Source organism: Schistocerca cancellata, chromosome 8, assembly GCF_023864275.1.
Source record: "Schistocerca cancellata isolate TAMUIC-IGC-003103 chromosome 8, iqSchCanc2.1, whole genome shotgun sequence".
Taxonomy (NCBI): Eukaryota; Metazoa; Arthropoda; class Insecta; order Orthoptera; family Acrididae; genus Schistocerca; species Schistocerca cancellata.
In genome coordinates this window covers 573,875,023-573,893,047 of record NC_064633.1, presented here as the reverse complement: position 1 = coordinate 573,893,047, position 18,025 = coordinate 573,875,023, and the positions used below count along the sequence as shown (strand labels likewise).

The window sequence follows — 18,025 nt, the reverse complement described above, 5'->3', positions numbered from 1 at the left end:
CACGTCGATTTCAGTAGTGCTACAGAGGGTGTGGTTGTGGATCCTTCAGTGAGTGACTGCTTTCTACGAAAGAGGAACCCATCGCCTCGTATTCTAGTGAGATGAATGTCTTAACTGTGTGATGATTACTTTTGAATGGAACCATGTCATTGTCCTGCTGGGGCACGTGTTCGGTTTTCGTTTGACTGCCCCTCATAACATTGTACACGCACATATTCCAAATCAGAATAGGTTTGGTTACTAAATAGAAATCTGATAGCATGACGCTTACAACGGTTGATAATATCACTGCTGTTATTATCAAATTAGACTGATCGATCGAAACATGGCTCTGATAGTGATTGATTGAAATAGCACAATAAAAACTGAGATGTGTCAGGCCAGAGGAGGGTTGGCACCTCTTCAAGCTTTGCACTTTTTATGTAGTGTCCTTCAAAATTTAATACATGAGTATAATTATTACATCAGGTACCAATGAATGATAGAAATATATGCTGAATGGCACTATGGACTCTGCTGACTAACTACCTAGTATGTTCCAATTACTGATGTTTCAAAGGTTATTGGTTTTCATATAAGGTGCTCCATGGCATCGAGATCTCAGAGCGCTGACAGCTAGCTGTTCCAAAAATGTTCGAGAAACTGACAGAGCACTGTTCAAAATGAACATTCAAGGCAGGAAATGAGATTCATGTCTCGAGCAATTCTTTGCCATATGAAATGCACACGTTAACCCAAATGACGTCCTCGGGTAGGCAAGCATGCTCATGGTGAGAGCAAATTCACATTAACAGTAATGAAATGGGTTACATATTAGTTACTCCATGTCCACTGGGTCCAAGTCTGTACGAACAGTGTTTTCTGTGTCATTACTCTTTTCTGACTAGTCCTGCGTCAAAAGTGTAATGAACCAAGCAGTGCTGATAGCTGAACGTCTAGTTGTGGGCACCAAACAGGGCGATTTAATGACCTACACTGACAGAAATACACTCCGCTGTGTGGCCACTTCCGTGTTTCAACCTACTTCTATTCAAAAATGGTTCAAATGGCTCTGAGCACCGTGGGACTTAACATCTGAGGTCAGCAGTCGCCTAGAACTTAGAACTACTTAAACCTAACTAACCTAAGGACATCAAACACATAAATGCCCGAGGCAGGATTCGAACCTGCGACCGTAGCAGAGCCGCTCGGCCACTCCGGCCGGCCCTAGTTCTGTGATGTAGCCTCCAACTACAGACGACCCTTCAGGAGGCTTCCGTATTTGCAAGACAGTTTGTTGCCATGGAGGAACGCAGTACTGACTGGTATTGCTTTGGCACGATCAGCTGCCAGACAGCCGTATTTATACTCCTCGAGGCCAGCCAGTCCTACAACTGCTCTATGTTCTAATGCCCACTATGTGTCATATAACGTCATTCCTATGACAGAGCTTCTGTCTCTAAAGACCTCGACCACTGCTTGACCAGGCACTTCTCAACCCTGCGCTCTGCTGCCAACACAAGTCTGCGACACTGGGATCCAGTGGTCTTGGCATGTTCTGAGGTTCGCACAGAGGACTCTTAAACCCTGTCTTGACGATACCTGAAACATCTTGCTCATCTGTTTCGTCTATACCAGCTCCAGAAGCTGTGTCTTACGCGCTTACAGGCCAGTTGGCCGAGACATCACCAGGGGTCTGACGCTGGAGCGGCAGAGTTGGGTAGGTGCTACTGCTGACAAGGTCACCGCTGTGAGGTCAACACGGAGGGGTATGCTGTATTAGTATATTTGTTGCACTCGTCATTGATCAACACTAGTGACGTTCAATATTCAACGGATGTAAATAATAAACAATAAAGGGCATGTGTATCAACGAGCTGCTGCCTTCTTCTGCTGCCTCCACATCAGTGTGCGATTTGTGCTTTTACCAGTGGGGGGGGGGGGGGATGTCTTAGGGGGTTAGTATAATTATATACGTTACTTGCTTGGACCGTGGCGTTACCCATGGTTAAACAGTTATTTATAAATAGATGTTAATGCCGAAACTCACTATTCACGCGTAAGCACTATCAGAAAAGCCATCCCTTGTTATATCTTTAAAAGTACATTATAGGTAAAGCTTATTTACAAAATCATCTACATACAGATATACGAGGGGAATTCAAAAAGTAAAGGCACATTTGTGAAAAGCTGTACTTATTCTGATGATAGAAAACTGAAAAATGCGTTATTTTTCTACGTAACCTCCCTGGACTTCAATGCAGTTTTCCCGACGTTTTAAGAGTTTTTTTTATTTCATCAGAAAATACGTTTTTAGGTTGCATCTGTAACCTATTTTGCACCGCAGAAATGACGTCTTCATCACTTTCAAATCTTCTTCCCTGTAGTGCTTCCGTTAAGGGTCCAAACATGTGAAAATCGCTTGGAGTCAGGCCTGGACGTATAGTGGATGTTCCAGCACCTCTAATCTCAACTCCTTTATTGCGTCGGGCAGAATGTGGGCGAGCGTTATCTTGCTGCAGGATGACACCTCTTCACAGTTTTCCACGACGTTTGGATCTGATTTCAGGTTTTAGTTTCGTACCCAACACATATCATCCACCATACAATACAGACCTGGCTCTAAAGCCTCGTTTACGCTGGGGCGACGTCTTGCAACACTGTGGCATGCTACGGAAATGTGGCGTGCGTCGCCTTGTCATTTAGTTCTAAATGTATTGAAATGCTTAACTACTGCATAACACTTTTTCAAAATTAATAAGCAAACATATTAATAGTATTAATAGTAAGACTGTATTAAAAACTTTCAGTGTTCGGCTTCACAAATTTAAATTATATGTAAAGTTTTACTCCAGTGCTTGGGAAATAAACATCCCAGGTTGGGATGCATAAACTAAAACCAGAGGAGGGGATGGTCTGATGCAGAAGGGGGGAAATCCCCCCCCCCCCATCCCCCCCTGCAAATCGCACACTGCTCCACATCAATCTCCGGCAGAGAATCATTCGCCCACACCAACCCATTACAAAAGTAACGAAATCCAGTACGTTCCAGTATTCCATGTTTGAGCCAAACAGATGGAAATCGTCAGGTGCGAGATCCAGGCTGTATGGTGAAGAAGACTATAATGAAGTTCTGTAAAATCCTCTCATGTCCGCGGACTTCTATGACGCCTTGGGCCTTCCTTTCCATTTATGTGGCAACGAACACGCTCAAGTTCAAATGGCTCTGAGCACTATGGGACTTAACATCTGAGGTCATCAGTCCCCTAGAACTTAGAACTACTTAAACCTAACTAACCTAAGGACATCACACACATCCATGCCCAAGGCAGGATTCGAACTTGCGACCGTAGCGGTCGCGCGGTTCCAAACTGAAGCGCCTAGAACCGCTCAGCCACACCGGCCGGCCACGCTCAAGTACTTTCTTCAGTTTCCTGGGGGTAGCACCGTACACTTCAGAGTTGATCGCTGGACCGTGAGGCAGGACGTCAAACAGAACAAGCCCTTCATAGTCCCAGGAGACCGTCGCCATAGCTTTACCGACTGAGGTTGCGCCTTCGAACTTTTTGTTCGGAGGACAAGTGACGTGGCGCCACACCGTGAATTGCCATTTTGTTTCCAGTTCGAAGTGATGAACGCATGTTTCATCGCATGTGAGGATGTTCGGCAAAAAATTGTCACGATAAGCCTCGCAAGGCGCACGCAGTTCCACACAGAAGGCCGTCCGTTGCTCTGTGTAGTCTTCTGTTAGGCCGCGAGGAATCCAATAGACACACTCCAGCTGGTGAACGAGTGTGTCAGCACTGGCAACAGAGGCGCCGACTTGTCCAGTGAGGTGTCTGATTCGTTCCAGCATTGCAGGAATCACAGCTGGCATGTGGGAGATCGGACAGGTTTGCGTGATCTTGTTGCGATGATGACAGACGCCTCGGTCAACGACTCACCGTGCTTTTGTTCACTACCAGGTCTACCTAGATATTACGCAAGCGCCTACGAATATGTGTGATGCTGTGGTTTTCCACCGAAAGATAATCAATGTCAGCTCTCACCTTTGGAGGCACCTCCAGTACAGACTCCATTCTAATGGCTACGCATAGCGCCGCCACCTATCGGAACTTCATGAAACTATGGGAGATGTAATGGGAATATTCCACGATGTCCCACAAAAAATTCCACATACTTACAGCCGAAACTGGATGAGAAAAAAAAGTGTATTGCATTACTCATTGAATTCCTCTCTTACATACTACTCCTGCCCGGTGTGTTTGTATTCCACCAGCTCGCGCTCAACGAAGCGGGTGGACACGTGTAACAACACGACACATGATGTTCATGTTGAACTTGGACCAAGACGGTAGTTTGGCCCAAATATGATAGAGATGTTATTGATGCAGCAGAGCCGGCCGGTGTGGCCGAGCGGTTGTAGGCGCTACAGTCTGGAACCGACCGACCGCTCCGGTCGAAGGTTCGAATCCTGCCTCGGGCATGGATGTGTGTGACGTCCTTAGGTTAGTTAGGTTTAAGTAGTTCTAAGTTCTAGGGGACTGATGACCACAGCAATTAAGTCCCATATTGCTCAGAACCATTTGAACCATTTGCTGCAGCAGAACGTTGTCTCCATGCGGGCATACAGGCCTGCCGAGTAAGGAGGCGTAAGGCCGTCACATTGAACGGAGGTTATGTTGACAAACAGGGTTCCGTAGCCAAGAAGAATGGTGAATAGCATGATGCATTGGGATGCTGAATAGAACCACCCTGCTTTCGGAACCAAATGTGTTGTTTTACTACTTAGGCGCCCCTGGTAGGAAAGTAACGAAATGTTTTAGGGAATGCCGAATTGGTATTTCGAGTTCCGTTATATACTTGTTACTCACAAGGGAACCTCCCCATCGCACCCCCCTCAGGTTTAGTTATAAGTTGGCACAGTGGATAGGCCTTGAAAAACTGAACACAGATCAATCGAGAAAATAGGAAGAAGTTGTGTGGAACTATGAAAAAAATTAGTAAAATGTACAAACTGAGTAGTCCATGCGCAAGATAGGCAACATAAAGGAGACAGTAAGCTGAGTAGCACCGTGGTCCCGTGGTTAGCATGAGTAACTGCGGTACGTGAGGTCCTTGGTTCAAGTCTTCCCTCGAGTGAAAATATTACTGTCTTTATTTTTGCAAAGTTATGATCTGTCCGTTCGTTCATTGACGTCTCTGTTCACTGTAATAAGTTTAGTGTTTGTGTTTTGCGACCGCACCGCAAAACCGTGCGATTAGTAGACGAAAGGACGTGCCTCTCCAATGGGAACCGAAAACATTTGATCGCAAGGTCATAGGTCAACCGATTCCTCCACAGGAAAACACGTCTGATATATTCTATACGACACTTGTGACAGCATGTGCGTCACATGACAGGAATATGTTGTTGACCTATCTAACTTGTACTCTTGGCGAATGGGTAAAAAGATTCTTCTACCTTGCCCGATTTAGGTTTTCTTGTGGATGTGATAATCACTCGCAAAAAAGTGATGAAAACATAAGTTTGTCACATAAACTGCAACAAATGAATGCAACAGTTTCACAGTCGCACAGTTTTCCCTGTGCTCTGTCAAAACATATGTTTTTAACGTTTCAAATTTTTCCGTGTCTAGAGCGTCAAATACTGCATATGTCCAAGCAAATCAGAACATGTCCTGGAATTTTGGAGAACGAAGTTGATTATGTGTGAGTGCCTGAACTTTGATAATTGTCTGAAAATAAAAAATTAATCTTTTCACTCGAGGGAAGACTTGAACGAAGGACCCCTCGTTCCGCAGCTGCTCAGGTTAACCACGGGACCACGGCGCTCCTGAGCTCACACTGTCCTTGATGTTGCCTATCTTGCACATGGACTACTCAGTTTGTATATTTTGCTTATTTTTTCATAGTTCCACACAACTTCTTCCTGTTTTCTCGATTGATCTGTGTTCAGTTTTTCAAGGCCTATCCACTGTGCCAACTTATAACTAAATCTGAGGGGGGTGCGATGGGGAGGTTCCCTTGTCAGTAATCAACAAATGCGACTTGTAACAGTCTACTTGCAATTTCCATCGACTGAGCTACTCCCGTCAGGCACTGCCTCGCTGTGTACTCACGCTGGTGCGGCGGGGGCGGGTCGTTGAAGCCGCCGCGGTCCCTGCAGAGCAGGCTCAGCGTCTCGGCCAGCTCTCGGCCGCAGACGCGCAGCCGCTGCTCGGCCGCCGCCCGTGGACACAGGAGGGCACTGGCGCAGGCCACGCACAACACCGCCAGCAGCGGGCGCATGCGGAGTCGTCAGCTGCAGCAGGGCGGGCGAGGGCTCCGGGGTCCCAAGCTTACTGAAAATTACAAAACAAAGTCAGTATTGCTTCGTAACAGAATGCAAGAAGTTGTGGTCAATAATTCAAACACTGTTGAAAACAAAACAAAAATTGGTGACTAGGCAGAAATCTCGATGCAAGTTCCACAAGATTAAATTTTGCCTGCATCTCGTGGTCGTGCGGTAGCGTTCTCGCTTCCCACGCCAGGGTTCCCGGGTTCGATTCCGGGCGGGGTCAGGGATTTTCTCTGCCTCGTGATGGCTGGGTGTTGTGTACTGTCCTTAGGTTAGTTAGGTTTAAGTAGTTCTAAGTTCTAGGGGACTGATGACCGTAGATGTTAAGTCCCATAGTGCTCAGAGCCATTTGATTAAATTTTGGGTCTACTCATACGTGTGAATGCCCTTCCATTTAACATTCATCAAGCAGAACTGGTACATTTATTATCCCATACGGAATAAATTCCATTACAGAGGAAGCAACGGAAGACATTGCTAATGGCATTTTACAAGAAGTTATTACACTGAAGTGACAGAAGTCATGTGGTGCCTCCTAATATCGTGTCGGGCCTTCTTTTTCCCGGCGTAGTGCAGCAACTCGACGTGGCACCGACTTAACAAGCCGTTCGAAGTCCCCTCCAGAAATATTGAGCCATGCTGCCTCTATATACACTACTGGCCATTAAAATTGCTACACCAAGAAGAAATGCAGATGATGCGCAGGTATTCATTGGACAAATGTATTATACTAGAACTGACATGTGATTACATTTTCACGCAATTTGGGTGCATAGATCCAGAGAAATCAGTAACCAGAACAACCAGCTCTGGCCGTAATAACGGCCTTAATAAGCCTGGGCATCGAGTCAGAGCTTGGATGGCGTGTACAGCTACAGCTGTCCGTGCAGCTTCAACACGATACCACAGTTCAGCAAGAGTAGTGACTGGCTTATTGTGACGAGCCAGTTGTTCGGCCACCATTGACCAGACGTTTTCAACTGGTGAGAGATCTGGAGAATGTGCTGGCCAGGGAAGCAGTCGAACAGTTTCTGTATCCAGAAAGGCCTGTACAGGACCTGAAACATGCGGTCATGCATTATCCTGCTGAAATGTAGGGTTTCGAGGGATCGAATGAAGGGTAGGGCCATGGGTCGTAAGACATCTGAAATGTAACGTCCAGTGTTCAAAGAGCCGTCAATGCGAACAAGAGGTGACCGAGACGTGTAACCAATGGCACCCCACACCATCACGCCGAATGATACGCCAGTATGCCGATGACGCATACACGTTTCCAATGTGCGTTCACCGCGTTGTCACCAAGCACGGATGCGACCATCATGATGCAGTAAACAGAACCTGGATTCACCCGAAAAAATGACATTTTGCCATTCCTGCACCCAGGTTCGTCGTTGAGTACACCGTCGCAGGCGCTCCTGTCTGTGATGCAGCGTCAAGGGTAACCGCAGCCATGGTCTCCGAGCTGATAGTCCATGCTGCTGGAAACGTCGTCGAACTGATCGTGCAGATGGTTGTTGTCTTGCGAACGTCCCCGTCTGTTGACTCAGGGATCGAGACGTGGCTGCACGATCCGTTACAGCTTTGTCGATAAGATGCCTGTCATCTCGACTGCAAGTGACACGAGACCGTTGGGATCCAGCACGGCGTTCCGTATTACCTCCTGAACCCACCGATTGCATATTCTGCTAACAGTCACTGGATCTCGACCAACGCGAGCAGCAATGTCGCGATACGATAAACCGCAATCGCGATAGGCTAAAATCCGATCTATATCAAAGTCGGAAACGTTATGGTACGCTTTTCGCCTCCTTACACGAGGCATTACAACAACGTTTCACTAGGCAACGCCGGTCAACTGCTGTGTATGAGAAATTGGTTGGAAACTTTCCTTATCTCAGCACTTTGTAGTTGTCGCCACCGGCGCCAGCCTTGTGTGAATGCTCTGAAAAGCTAATCATTTGCATATCACAGCATCTTCTTCCTGTCGGCTATATTTCACGTCTGTAGCACGTCATCTTCTTGTTGTAGCAATTTTAATGGCCAGTTGTGGTGTCACCGCCAGACACCACACTTGCTAGGTGGTAGCTTTTAAATCGGCCTCGGTCCGCTAGTATACGACGGACCCGCGTGTCGCCACTGTCAGTGATGGCAGACTGAGCGCCGCCACACGGCAGGTCTAGAGAGACGTACTAGCACTCGCCCCAGTTGTACAGCAGACGTTGCTAGCGATGCTACTCTGACAAATACGCTCTCATTTGCCGAGACGATAGTTAGCATAGCCTTCAGCTACGTCAATTGCTACGACCTAGCAAGGCGCCATTTATCTTTTCCTGGTTCTCTTATAAAGCTTGTACCGTCAGACCTATGTTCTCCAATTATGGAATAAAGTTAAGTATTCTACCAGTTACCTCCTGTTTGCTAGTCTTATTTCTCTGACCTGTTCCAGACCTCACGATCGTTTGCGTGAGCTTTCACAGCGTGCATTTCGGCCTCCTCAAGAAACACGGTGTTGGCACTTATGTCAACACCTCACCAGTAGTGTACGTCCATAACTGCGAATGTCTTGCCGGTTTAGGATTTTGTGGAAGAACTGGCTGCTCGATTAGGTCCCATAAATGTTCGATGGGATTCACGTCGGGCGATCCGGATGGCTAAATCATTCACTCGAATTGTCGAGAATCTTCTTTAAACCAATCGCGAACAATTTTGGACCGGTGACGTGGTCCACTGTCATCATTAAAAATTCCATCGTTGTTTGGGAACATGAAGTCCGTGAATGGCTGCAAACGATCTCCAAGTAGCTGAACATAACCGTTTCCAGTCAATGATCAGTACTGTTGGGCCAGAGGACGCAGTTCATTCTGTGCAAACACAGGAGCCACAACAAGCTTGCACAGTGGCTTGTTGACAATTTGGGTCCACGACTTCTTCGGCTCTGCGCCACACTAGAACCCTACCGTCGACTCTTACCAACTGAAATCGGGACTCATCTGACCAGACCACGGTTTTCAGTCGTCTGCGGTCCTACCCATACAGGAGAGGCGCTGCTGGCGATTTGGTGCTGTTAGCAAGGGCGCTCCCGTCTGCAGACGTAGAACATTAACACCAAATTTCGCCGCGCCGTCCTATCGGATACCTTCGTCGTATGTCCCACATTGATTTCTGCGGCTAATTCACGCATCGTTATTTATCTGTTAGCGCTGCATTCTTCCACAGACTGCTAACTGATGAAAAACCAGTACACCACCTTTGTCCACGTATACCTGATTAATGGTGCAGTTACCGCAATGCCCAGCACTCAAACAGTTCATACAGCCGTAAACATTGCATCCCAGCAGCAGTCATGGATATCATAAAACCTATTTACAGAGACCTGGCAAATCCTGAATTACTGAAGAATTGTCTGCATGGTCAGACTCAAAATCCCAATAAGTTGTTCAGTAATCTTATATGGATTCACTTACCATAAAATGTTTTTGTTGGAATGAAGGCACTAAAGTGGGAGGTCAGTGATGTGGCTTTTAATGATGGCAACATTGATAGGGTGAAAGTGCTACAGCATATGGGAATTAATCCTGGAGCAAACTGCATCAGAGACCTTGAACAGATGGAGAAGGTTCGCACTGATAAAGCAGTTGGCCACTAAGGAGTCCGGAAAGAAGAAAAAAAAAGAAAAAAACCTGGAAAAAGATCAAAGGGTTCAGGGAGTAATAACATTCATGTGCTGAGCCTACTGAAGTAAAAGAATAACATAATGTTATGTATAATTAAAATTATTTAGGATAACATACAAATAGTAAACAAAATTTTAACGGTGTAATAAACAATTGGATTTCCGAAAGCAGTGGCTGACATACAATTATTGTAGTTCAGTAGACTCATAAGATACAGTGTAACGTCCTGTAAAAGTTTCATGTGAATGGCTACTGTGGTTCCTGGAATACAGGGAAGCTAAGTCAATTTAACATTGTCAGGATAGAGCATTTCAACTCCCCTTAAGTCATTCTCCTAAAGATCATTTACCTAATTATGTGTTACGTGTCATCTTACTAGAGAGAAAGAAAACAGTTAAAAAGTTGAGTAATCCATATATACACCCATATTATTGCAGAGAGAGTTAGATGGCAAAGTATTTATGTATGTTGTGTGCAATGCTTTTTTTCAGATAGTGCAACTAATTATCTCATGAAATGTTCGTACTGGCAGACTGGTGATTGCTTACACAATACACACACACACACACACACACACACACACACACACACACACACACACACACACATATATATATATATATATATATATATATATATATATATATATATATAGGCATTTTCGACTGACATCAGGTCTATGATGATACTCCTGCCATTGTGTTTCGTCCTTTGTGTTTTCTCATCTGCTTGTCTGAAAAACTGAACCACCGTTCTTCTACATGCGAACGAAAGGTTTAGGTTAGAAAAATGAAAGGTGGCTATAATGTTATTTATCACAGATCTTGAGCATAGAGCCGGCCGCGGTGGTCTAGCGGTTCTGGCGCTGCAGTCCGGAACCGCGGGACTGCTACGGTCGCAGGTTCGAATCCTGCCTCGGGCATGGGTGTGTGTGATGTCCTTAGGTTGGTTAGGTTTAAGTAGTTCTAAGTTCTAGGGGACTTATGACCTAAGATGTTGAGTCCCATAGTGCTCAGAGCCATTTGAACCATTTTTTTGAGCATAGATTTTACTGTAAGATTAACTATATTCTGACTGTATACTGTAGGTTGAAAGAAGTGTTACATATTATTTTAATCTTTTACAGATCCCTACAACTCTGCGTTCTCTAAATAATCCTTATCTGTGTAGTATTAATTATTTCAGATGTTTACTGTAACAGACTTTTTAAGTCTGTGGGTTTCAATTGTCTCTTTAATTTCCTTGGCCAATTTATCCTATAGTTCAAAAAATTGCTCTGAGTACTATGGGACTTAACATCGGAGGTCATAACTAGAACTTAGAACTACTTAAACCTGACTAACCTAAAGACATCACACACATCCATGCCCGAGGCAGGATTCGAACCTGCAACCGTAGGGGTCGCGCGGCTCCAGACTGAAGCGCCTAGAACCGCTTGGCCACTCCGGCCGGCTATCCTATAGTTATATGCTCTGGTTGAAAATAGTGTTTCTATTTTTTTATCACGTTTTATCGGTAAATGTAAGTTACACCTGGCTTTTATTGCATGAAAATGTACGCTACTGTGTGTTTACTAATTAATGATGTTTTTGTTAACGTGCGTAAGAAATTGGTAGTTGAACTCACTCGGCGCAGTTAGAATCGCCAGTTGTTTCAACAGGTCATTACAGAAATTCCAGTTTCTATTTTTGATTATTATTCTTATGCACCTGTTCTGTATCTTTCAAACTGTGTCCATTTTCATTGTATTGGAAGCACAAAAATGGATCCAAAGCCAGGGGTTGAATGCATATAGTGTCATGGCACAGTGTATCACAGTCAGATGCCAGGATTCTTGCTGCTTGTATTCTCCCTGCAAGTATGCCTTATCTTTGTGTGTTCATTCCACTTCACGTGACAGTCGATTCCATAATAGTATGTTTTATGTTTGTTATACAGTCTATGGAATTACCATCTGAATTTAATATTACAGAATTAATTTCCTTCTTTCATTCCTTATATCTTGGAGTACAGAGCTGAAACCGAAATCCAAAGATGGTAATTTATTCATATCTGGTCCCATACATAAAGAGACATAATGATGAGTGTTATAGTTGATGCTGCAGCATCTAACTAGGACGACTGTAAGCGTGAATCTTCATTCGCTACACGATCAATAAAAAAGAGTACCTTGAGCTTCCTTTATGTTTACAAAATGATATAGATTTATAGTCTTCACATCATCTTGTTTCAGCTAAAGACAGAATGTATGCAACTTTCTTCCTTCAGAGCGTGCTCTCCTTAGACAATTTGAGCACTGATTTCCAGAAGGTCATTAATCACTATGTTCAATGAAAGCGGCTGATTTTCGAAAGTTATGGCACAAGTCGATTAAAAGAAGGTTGGCTGGTTGGTTTGTGGGATTGAAGGGACCAGACTGCTATGGCCATCGGTCCCTAAAAGAAGGGTATGTTGACAATTCATACCTTACAGCATCAAGGAATAATTTAAAATGGTAATGGAGGGAAGTGTATTGGGTAAAGATTTTACAGGGAGACCAAGGCTTGAATACAGTAAGAAAGTTCAAATGGATTCAGGATGCAGTAGGAAGACTTGAACGAAGTAGAATTGCTTGGACAGCTGAATCACACTAGTCTCCGGCAGAGGATTACAACAAGAACAATACATATATGGAAATTGCAGCAAAACCAACGGTGGTAAAAGTGAAATTTGATAGTTGGCGTTTTAGTTGCATAAGTGAATATATGATCCTTTTCCAGACATGGGACATCTTTATAATGTTACGATGTATCATAGCATCTTTGACACTCATGTACTGGTAAACACTTTGTATTTATCAAAACATGTGATGCATGTTAGAAATGTATTCTGTGACAAATCTGAAGTGCTCAGTGATACAAATTTACATGCGCAATGATAATAATGTGGTGAAAATATATGCTGCGACAAATATAAAGTGCTCAATGATACAAATTTCTGTGTGCAACGATAAGATTGTGGAGAAAACTATGAACATCATTTCTTAGACGAAAACTACGAAAACAAATACTCCAGACCGACATTTCACATAAGTCACATCCCAATGTAAATCTGTAACGCAACCATCTGTGTGGCGCGCTTATAATTATGTATTATTTATATTTTAGGACAAGTAATCAATAAAAAACGCACCACATGTTCTAATGAAAGCATGAAAAGCGTCTGACGATGAATTGTAATCATTCGAAACCGGTAATGGTACCCTTTGAATAAAGGACCTTAACATAAATTTGTGGCTCGTTGCTGTCTCAACACATCAACATTTGTTTTCAAATAACAGCCACGGTCTCCAACCATGTCATCATATGACAAAATTTCATAGTGGAACGGTATTTCAACAACGAAACAAAAGAATTCGGGAAGGATTTTTGAAAACAATAGCTGCACCAACACTAATACTTTTTTTTGTGGTTTTAGGGCGCAAAACTTCTATGGTCATTAGCGCCCAGCCCGTGACTTAAGACAGTAAAAAACCGAAATTGAAAACCAGCAGCAATGGGAACAAAGTCATAAAATTGGAGAAACTAAAAGTAGAAGGAATGCTTAAAAATCCACTACAGAAAGGGAGTGGTTGTCCCCAAAAAAAGCTTCAAATGACTGACGTCATTTCACTGTCACTAATAAACTGGAGAACGCGGTCGGCTGAGCGCGTGTCATCTGCTAAAATCGACGATAGATCAGGCGATAGCTGTAGACGGGAGCGTAACGGATTAAAATAGGGGCATTCAATTAAAAGGTGTCTTACCGTCCACAGCTGAGAGCAGTGGGGACAGAGTGGGGGAGGATCACCGCTTAAAAGATGTCGATGGCTAAAAAGACAGTGCCCTATCCGGAGTCTAGCTAAAATTACCTCCTCCCGACGACGCGTTCGGGAGGAAGAGGTCCAAGCGCAAGGAAGGGCTTTCACTTCCCGTAATTTATTACGGGGAAGTGTTGACCAATGCGCATGCCATAAATGAGCAACTTTGCGACAGAAACCGCTCCGTAGATCGGTGAAGGGAAGCGACTGAATAGCTGGCCGAGGAAGAGAGACTGCAGGCTTGGCCGCTATATCGGCCGCCTCATTCCCACAGATACCAGCGTGTCCCGGGAGCCAGAGGAACGCCACCGAGACGCCCCCCAGGTGGAGCAAGCGCAGACAGTCCTGAATCCGGTGGACCAGAGGGTGCACAGGCTAAAGAGCTTGGAGACTGAGGAGAGAGCTGAGAGAATCTGAGCAGATAACGTACTGTATCCGCTGATGGCGTCGGATGTAGTGGACAGCCTGGAGAACAGCGTAAAGCTCCGCAGTATAAACCGAACACTGGTCGGGAAGCCGAAAGCGATTTGGGGTGTCGCCAACTATATAGGCACTCCCTACACCTAACGATATTTTCGAGCCGTCGGTGTAAATAAATGTGGCGTCCGTCATTTCTGCACATAGAGCAGCAAATGCCCGACGATAAACAAGTGTAGGGGTACCATCCTTGGGAAATTGACAAAGGTCACGGAGCAGGCAGATCCGGGGACGGAGCCAAGGCGGTGCTGTACCCCAAGTTGTCAAGAAGGTTTTAGGAAAGCGGCAGGAAAGAGAATGGAGCAGTTGACGGAAGCGGACTCCCGGGGTAGTAGGGAGGAGGAGCGGCCTGCATACCCTACATCAAAGGAGGCGTCGAAAAAAAGGTCATGGGCTGGATTAGCAGGCATGGAAGACAGATGGCTAGCATAACGACTCAGGAGGACTGCTCGCCGATTGGACAGCGGAGGTTCAGCAGTCTCAGCATAAAGGCTTTCCACAGGGCTAGTGTAAAAAGCTCCAGACACTAAACGTAATCCACGGTGGTGGATAGAGTCGAGACGCCGAAGAATAGACGGCCGAGCAGAGGAGTAGACTATGCTTCCATAATCCAATTTCGAGCGCACTAAGGCTCGATAGAGGCGGAGAAGTACCACTCGGTCCGCTCCCCAGGAGGTACCATTCAGGACACGGAGGGTGTTGAGGGATCGCAGACAGCGAGCCGAAAGATAGGAAACGCGGGAGGACCAGCACAGTTTCCTGTCAAACATAAGACCCAAGAATTTAGCGACGTCTCAAAACGGAAGGTTGACAGGACCTAGATGTAAGGAGGGCGGAAGAAACTCCTTACGTCGCCAAAAATTGACACAAACGGTCTTACTGGGTGAGAAACGGAAGCCGGTTTCGATGCTCCACGAGTGGAGGCGATCGAGACATCCTTGAAGACGTCGTTCAAGAAGCCTGGTCCGTTGAGAGCTGTAGTAGATCGCAAAATCGTCCACAAAGAGGGAGCCCGAGACATCAGGAAGGAGACAATCCATAATTGGATTTATGGCGATGGCAAACAGTACAACACTCAGCACGGATCCCTGGGGTACCCCGTTTTCTTGGGAGAAAGTACGGGAGAGAGTAGTGTTCACCCGCACCCTAAAAGTGCGCTCTGCCATAAATTCGCGAAGAAAAAGGGGCAGCCGGCCTCGAAAGCCCCAAGAGAACAGTGTGCGGAGGATGCCTGTCCTCCAACACGTATCGTATGCTCTCTCCAGATCAAAAAATATTGCTACCGTTTGGCGTTTCCGGAGAAAATTGTTCATGATATAAGTGGAGAGAGCAATAAGATGGTCAACTGCAGAACGATGCTTCCGAAATCCGCATTGGGCTGGTGTTAAAAGACTGCGGGATTCCAGCCACCAAGCTAAACGGTAATTCACCATACGCTCCAAAACCTTACAGACACTACTCGTGAGAGAAATGGGGCGATAGCTAGAGGGGAGATGTTTGTCCTTTCCAGGTTTCGGAACGGGAACGACAATAGCTTCCCGCCACCGTCTGGGAAAGGTACTATCGGTCCAAATTCGATTATAAAGGCGAAGGAGGTAACGCAGACTATGGGTTGATAAATGCAGCAACATTTGGACATGGATACCATCCGGTCCTGGGGCGGAGGAGCGAGAAGAAGAGAGGGCATGTTGGAGTTCCCGTATGGAGAAAACAGTATTGTAGCTTTCGTGATTTTGAGAGGAGAAAGCAAGATGTCGCACTTCTGCTGCACGTTTCTTCGGGAGAAACGCTGGCGGGTAATTTGAAGAGCTCGAAATCTCAGCAAAGTGCTGACCCAACGAGTTAGAAATTGCGACGGGGTCCACTAAGGTATCATGCCCGACAGTGAGCCCAGAGACCGGGGAGAAACTAGGCGCGCCTGAGAACCGTCGAAGCCGACTCCAAACTTCCGAGGAGGGAGTGAAGGTGTTAAATGAGCTAATAAAGAATTTCCAGCTTGCCTTCTTGCTATCGCGGATGACGCGACGGCATCGCGCACGGAGCTGCTTATAGCGGATACAGTTGGCCAAAGTAGGATGGTGACGGAAAATGCGAAGAGCACGTCGCCGCTCACGTATTGCGTCACGGCATGCCTCGTTCCACCAAGGAACTGGGGGGCGCCGGGACAATTCGGAGGTGCGTGGTATTGAACGTTCCGCAGCTGTAAGAATAACGTCGGTAATGTGTGTGACCTCATCGTCGACGCTGGGAAAGCGACGGTCATCGAATGTCGCTAGAGACGAAAAAAGTGTCCAATCGGCTTGGGCAAATTTCCAGCGTCGCGAGCGCATATATGGCAGTGGAGGCTGCAGTCTAAGGACACATGGAAAGTGGTCACTCGAGTGTGTATCATCAAGGGCGAACCATTCGAAGCGCCGAGCTAGCGGAACAGTACCGACCGCAAGGTCCAAATGAGATAAATTTGTCGTGGAGGCAGACAAAAATGTGGGGACCCCAGTGTTGAGGCAAACTAGATCCGCTTGGTGGAAGACGTCTAGCAATAGAGAGCCACGTGGACAAGGATGTGGAGATCCCCAAAGCGGGTGGTGGGTATTGAAGTCCCCAACCAGCAAATAGGGCGGTGGAAGCTGACCAAGAAGATGAAGGAGATCAGCTCGTGCCATTGGTGTGGATGATGGAATGTATACAGTACAAAGAGAGAACGTGTATCCAGAAAGGGAAAGACGGACGGCGACAGCTTGGAAGGAACTGTTTAAGGGGATTGGGTGATAATGGAGAGTATCATGGAGAAGAATCATGAGTCCTCCATGGGCTGGAGTGCCTTCAACAGAGGGGAGATCATATCGGATGGACTGAAAATGAGGGAGAACAAAGCGGTCATGGGGACGCAGCTTTGTTTCCTGAAGACAGAAGATGACCGGCGAGTAGGATCGTAAGAGGACCGACAATTCATCCCGATTGGCTCGAATGCCGCGGATATTCCAGTGGATAATGGACATAGGGTGAACAGAAAATGGAGGAATGTGACCAAGGGTGCTGTCAACTCAACGACTGCTCAGAGCTTGCGACCGACAGCATGGAGTAGCATTCAGCCGAAGGCAGAAGATCCTGATCCATAGGTTGGTCAGGAGCAGCCTCTGCCACCAGCGATCGGCCGGTTGACCGGCCACCAGCAGTGCGCCTCGGTGACACAGAAGACGGCCGAGGGCGATTTCCGCCAGGTGGTGCCGTAGATGGGACACGCCTTGGCGGAGAAGGAGAGGAACTGGGTTTCTTTGTAGCCTTCTTGGAAGTATGATGTTTAGATGAAGGAGGAACCGATGGTTGTGAAGTTGCGGTACGTAAAAACTCTTCACGAGTATGCTCTTTTTTCGAAGACTTGGCGTCTGACTTTTGGGCTCGAGATTTAGCAGAACCCGACGAAGGGTGAGCCATAGAGTGGGCAGGCGAAAGTGGTGAGGTTGAACGAGCGATCTTTCCGCTGGCCGATCTGACGACCGTGGCACTAAAGGTGAGGTCGCAAGTCTGCGTGGCCGCCTCCTTTGTTGGCCGAGGAGAAGCAAGGACAGTGCTGTATTTTCCTGTCTGAGGCACGGTGGGCTTGCGACTGGCGAATAATTTTCGAGCAGCAAAGGTCGACACCTTTTCCTTCACTCTTATTTCCTGGATGAGCTTTTCGTCCTTAAAAACGGGGAAATCTCGAGAGGAAGGAGCGTG

General features: G+C 46.2%; 1 protein-coding gene and 1 long non-coding RNA gene across 2 annotated transcripts in view; both read right to left on the bottom strand.

Annotated features, from left to right (window-relative positions):
- Positions 1-3,000, bottom strand: part of LOC126095691 (translation initiation factor IF-2-like) — a 61,554-nt gene extending 58,554 nt beyond the window's left edge. The window contains exon 1 of the mRNA XM_049910444.1: positions 2,997-3,000. Within this exon, the coding sequence (XP_049766401.1) occupies positions 2,997-3,000 (4 nt within the window). The remainder of the gene's footprint in view (positions 1-2,996) is intronic.
- Positions 3,001-6,125: 3,125 nt separating this feature from the next.
- LOC126094786 (uncharacterized) overlaps positions 6,126-18,025 on the bottom strand; it is a 52,603-nt gene continuing 40,703 nt past the window's right edge. Inside the window, exon 3 of the long non-coding RNA XR_007521877.1 lies at positions 6,126-6,323. This is a non-coding gene — a long non-coding RNA (uncharacterized LOC126094786). The remainder of the gene's footprint in view (positions 6,324-18,025) is intronic.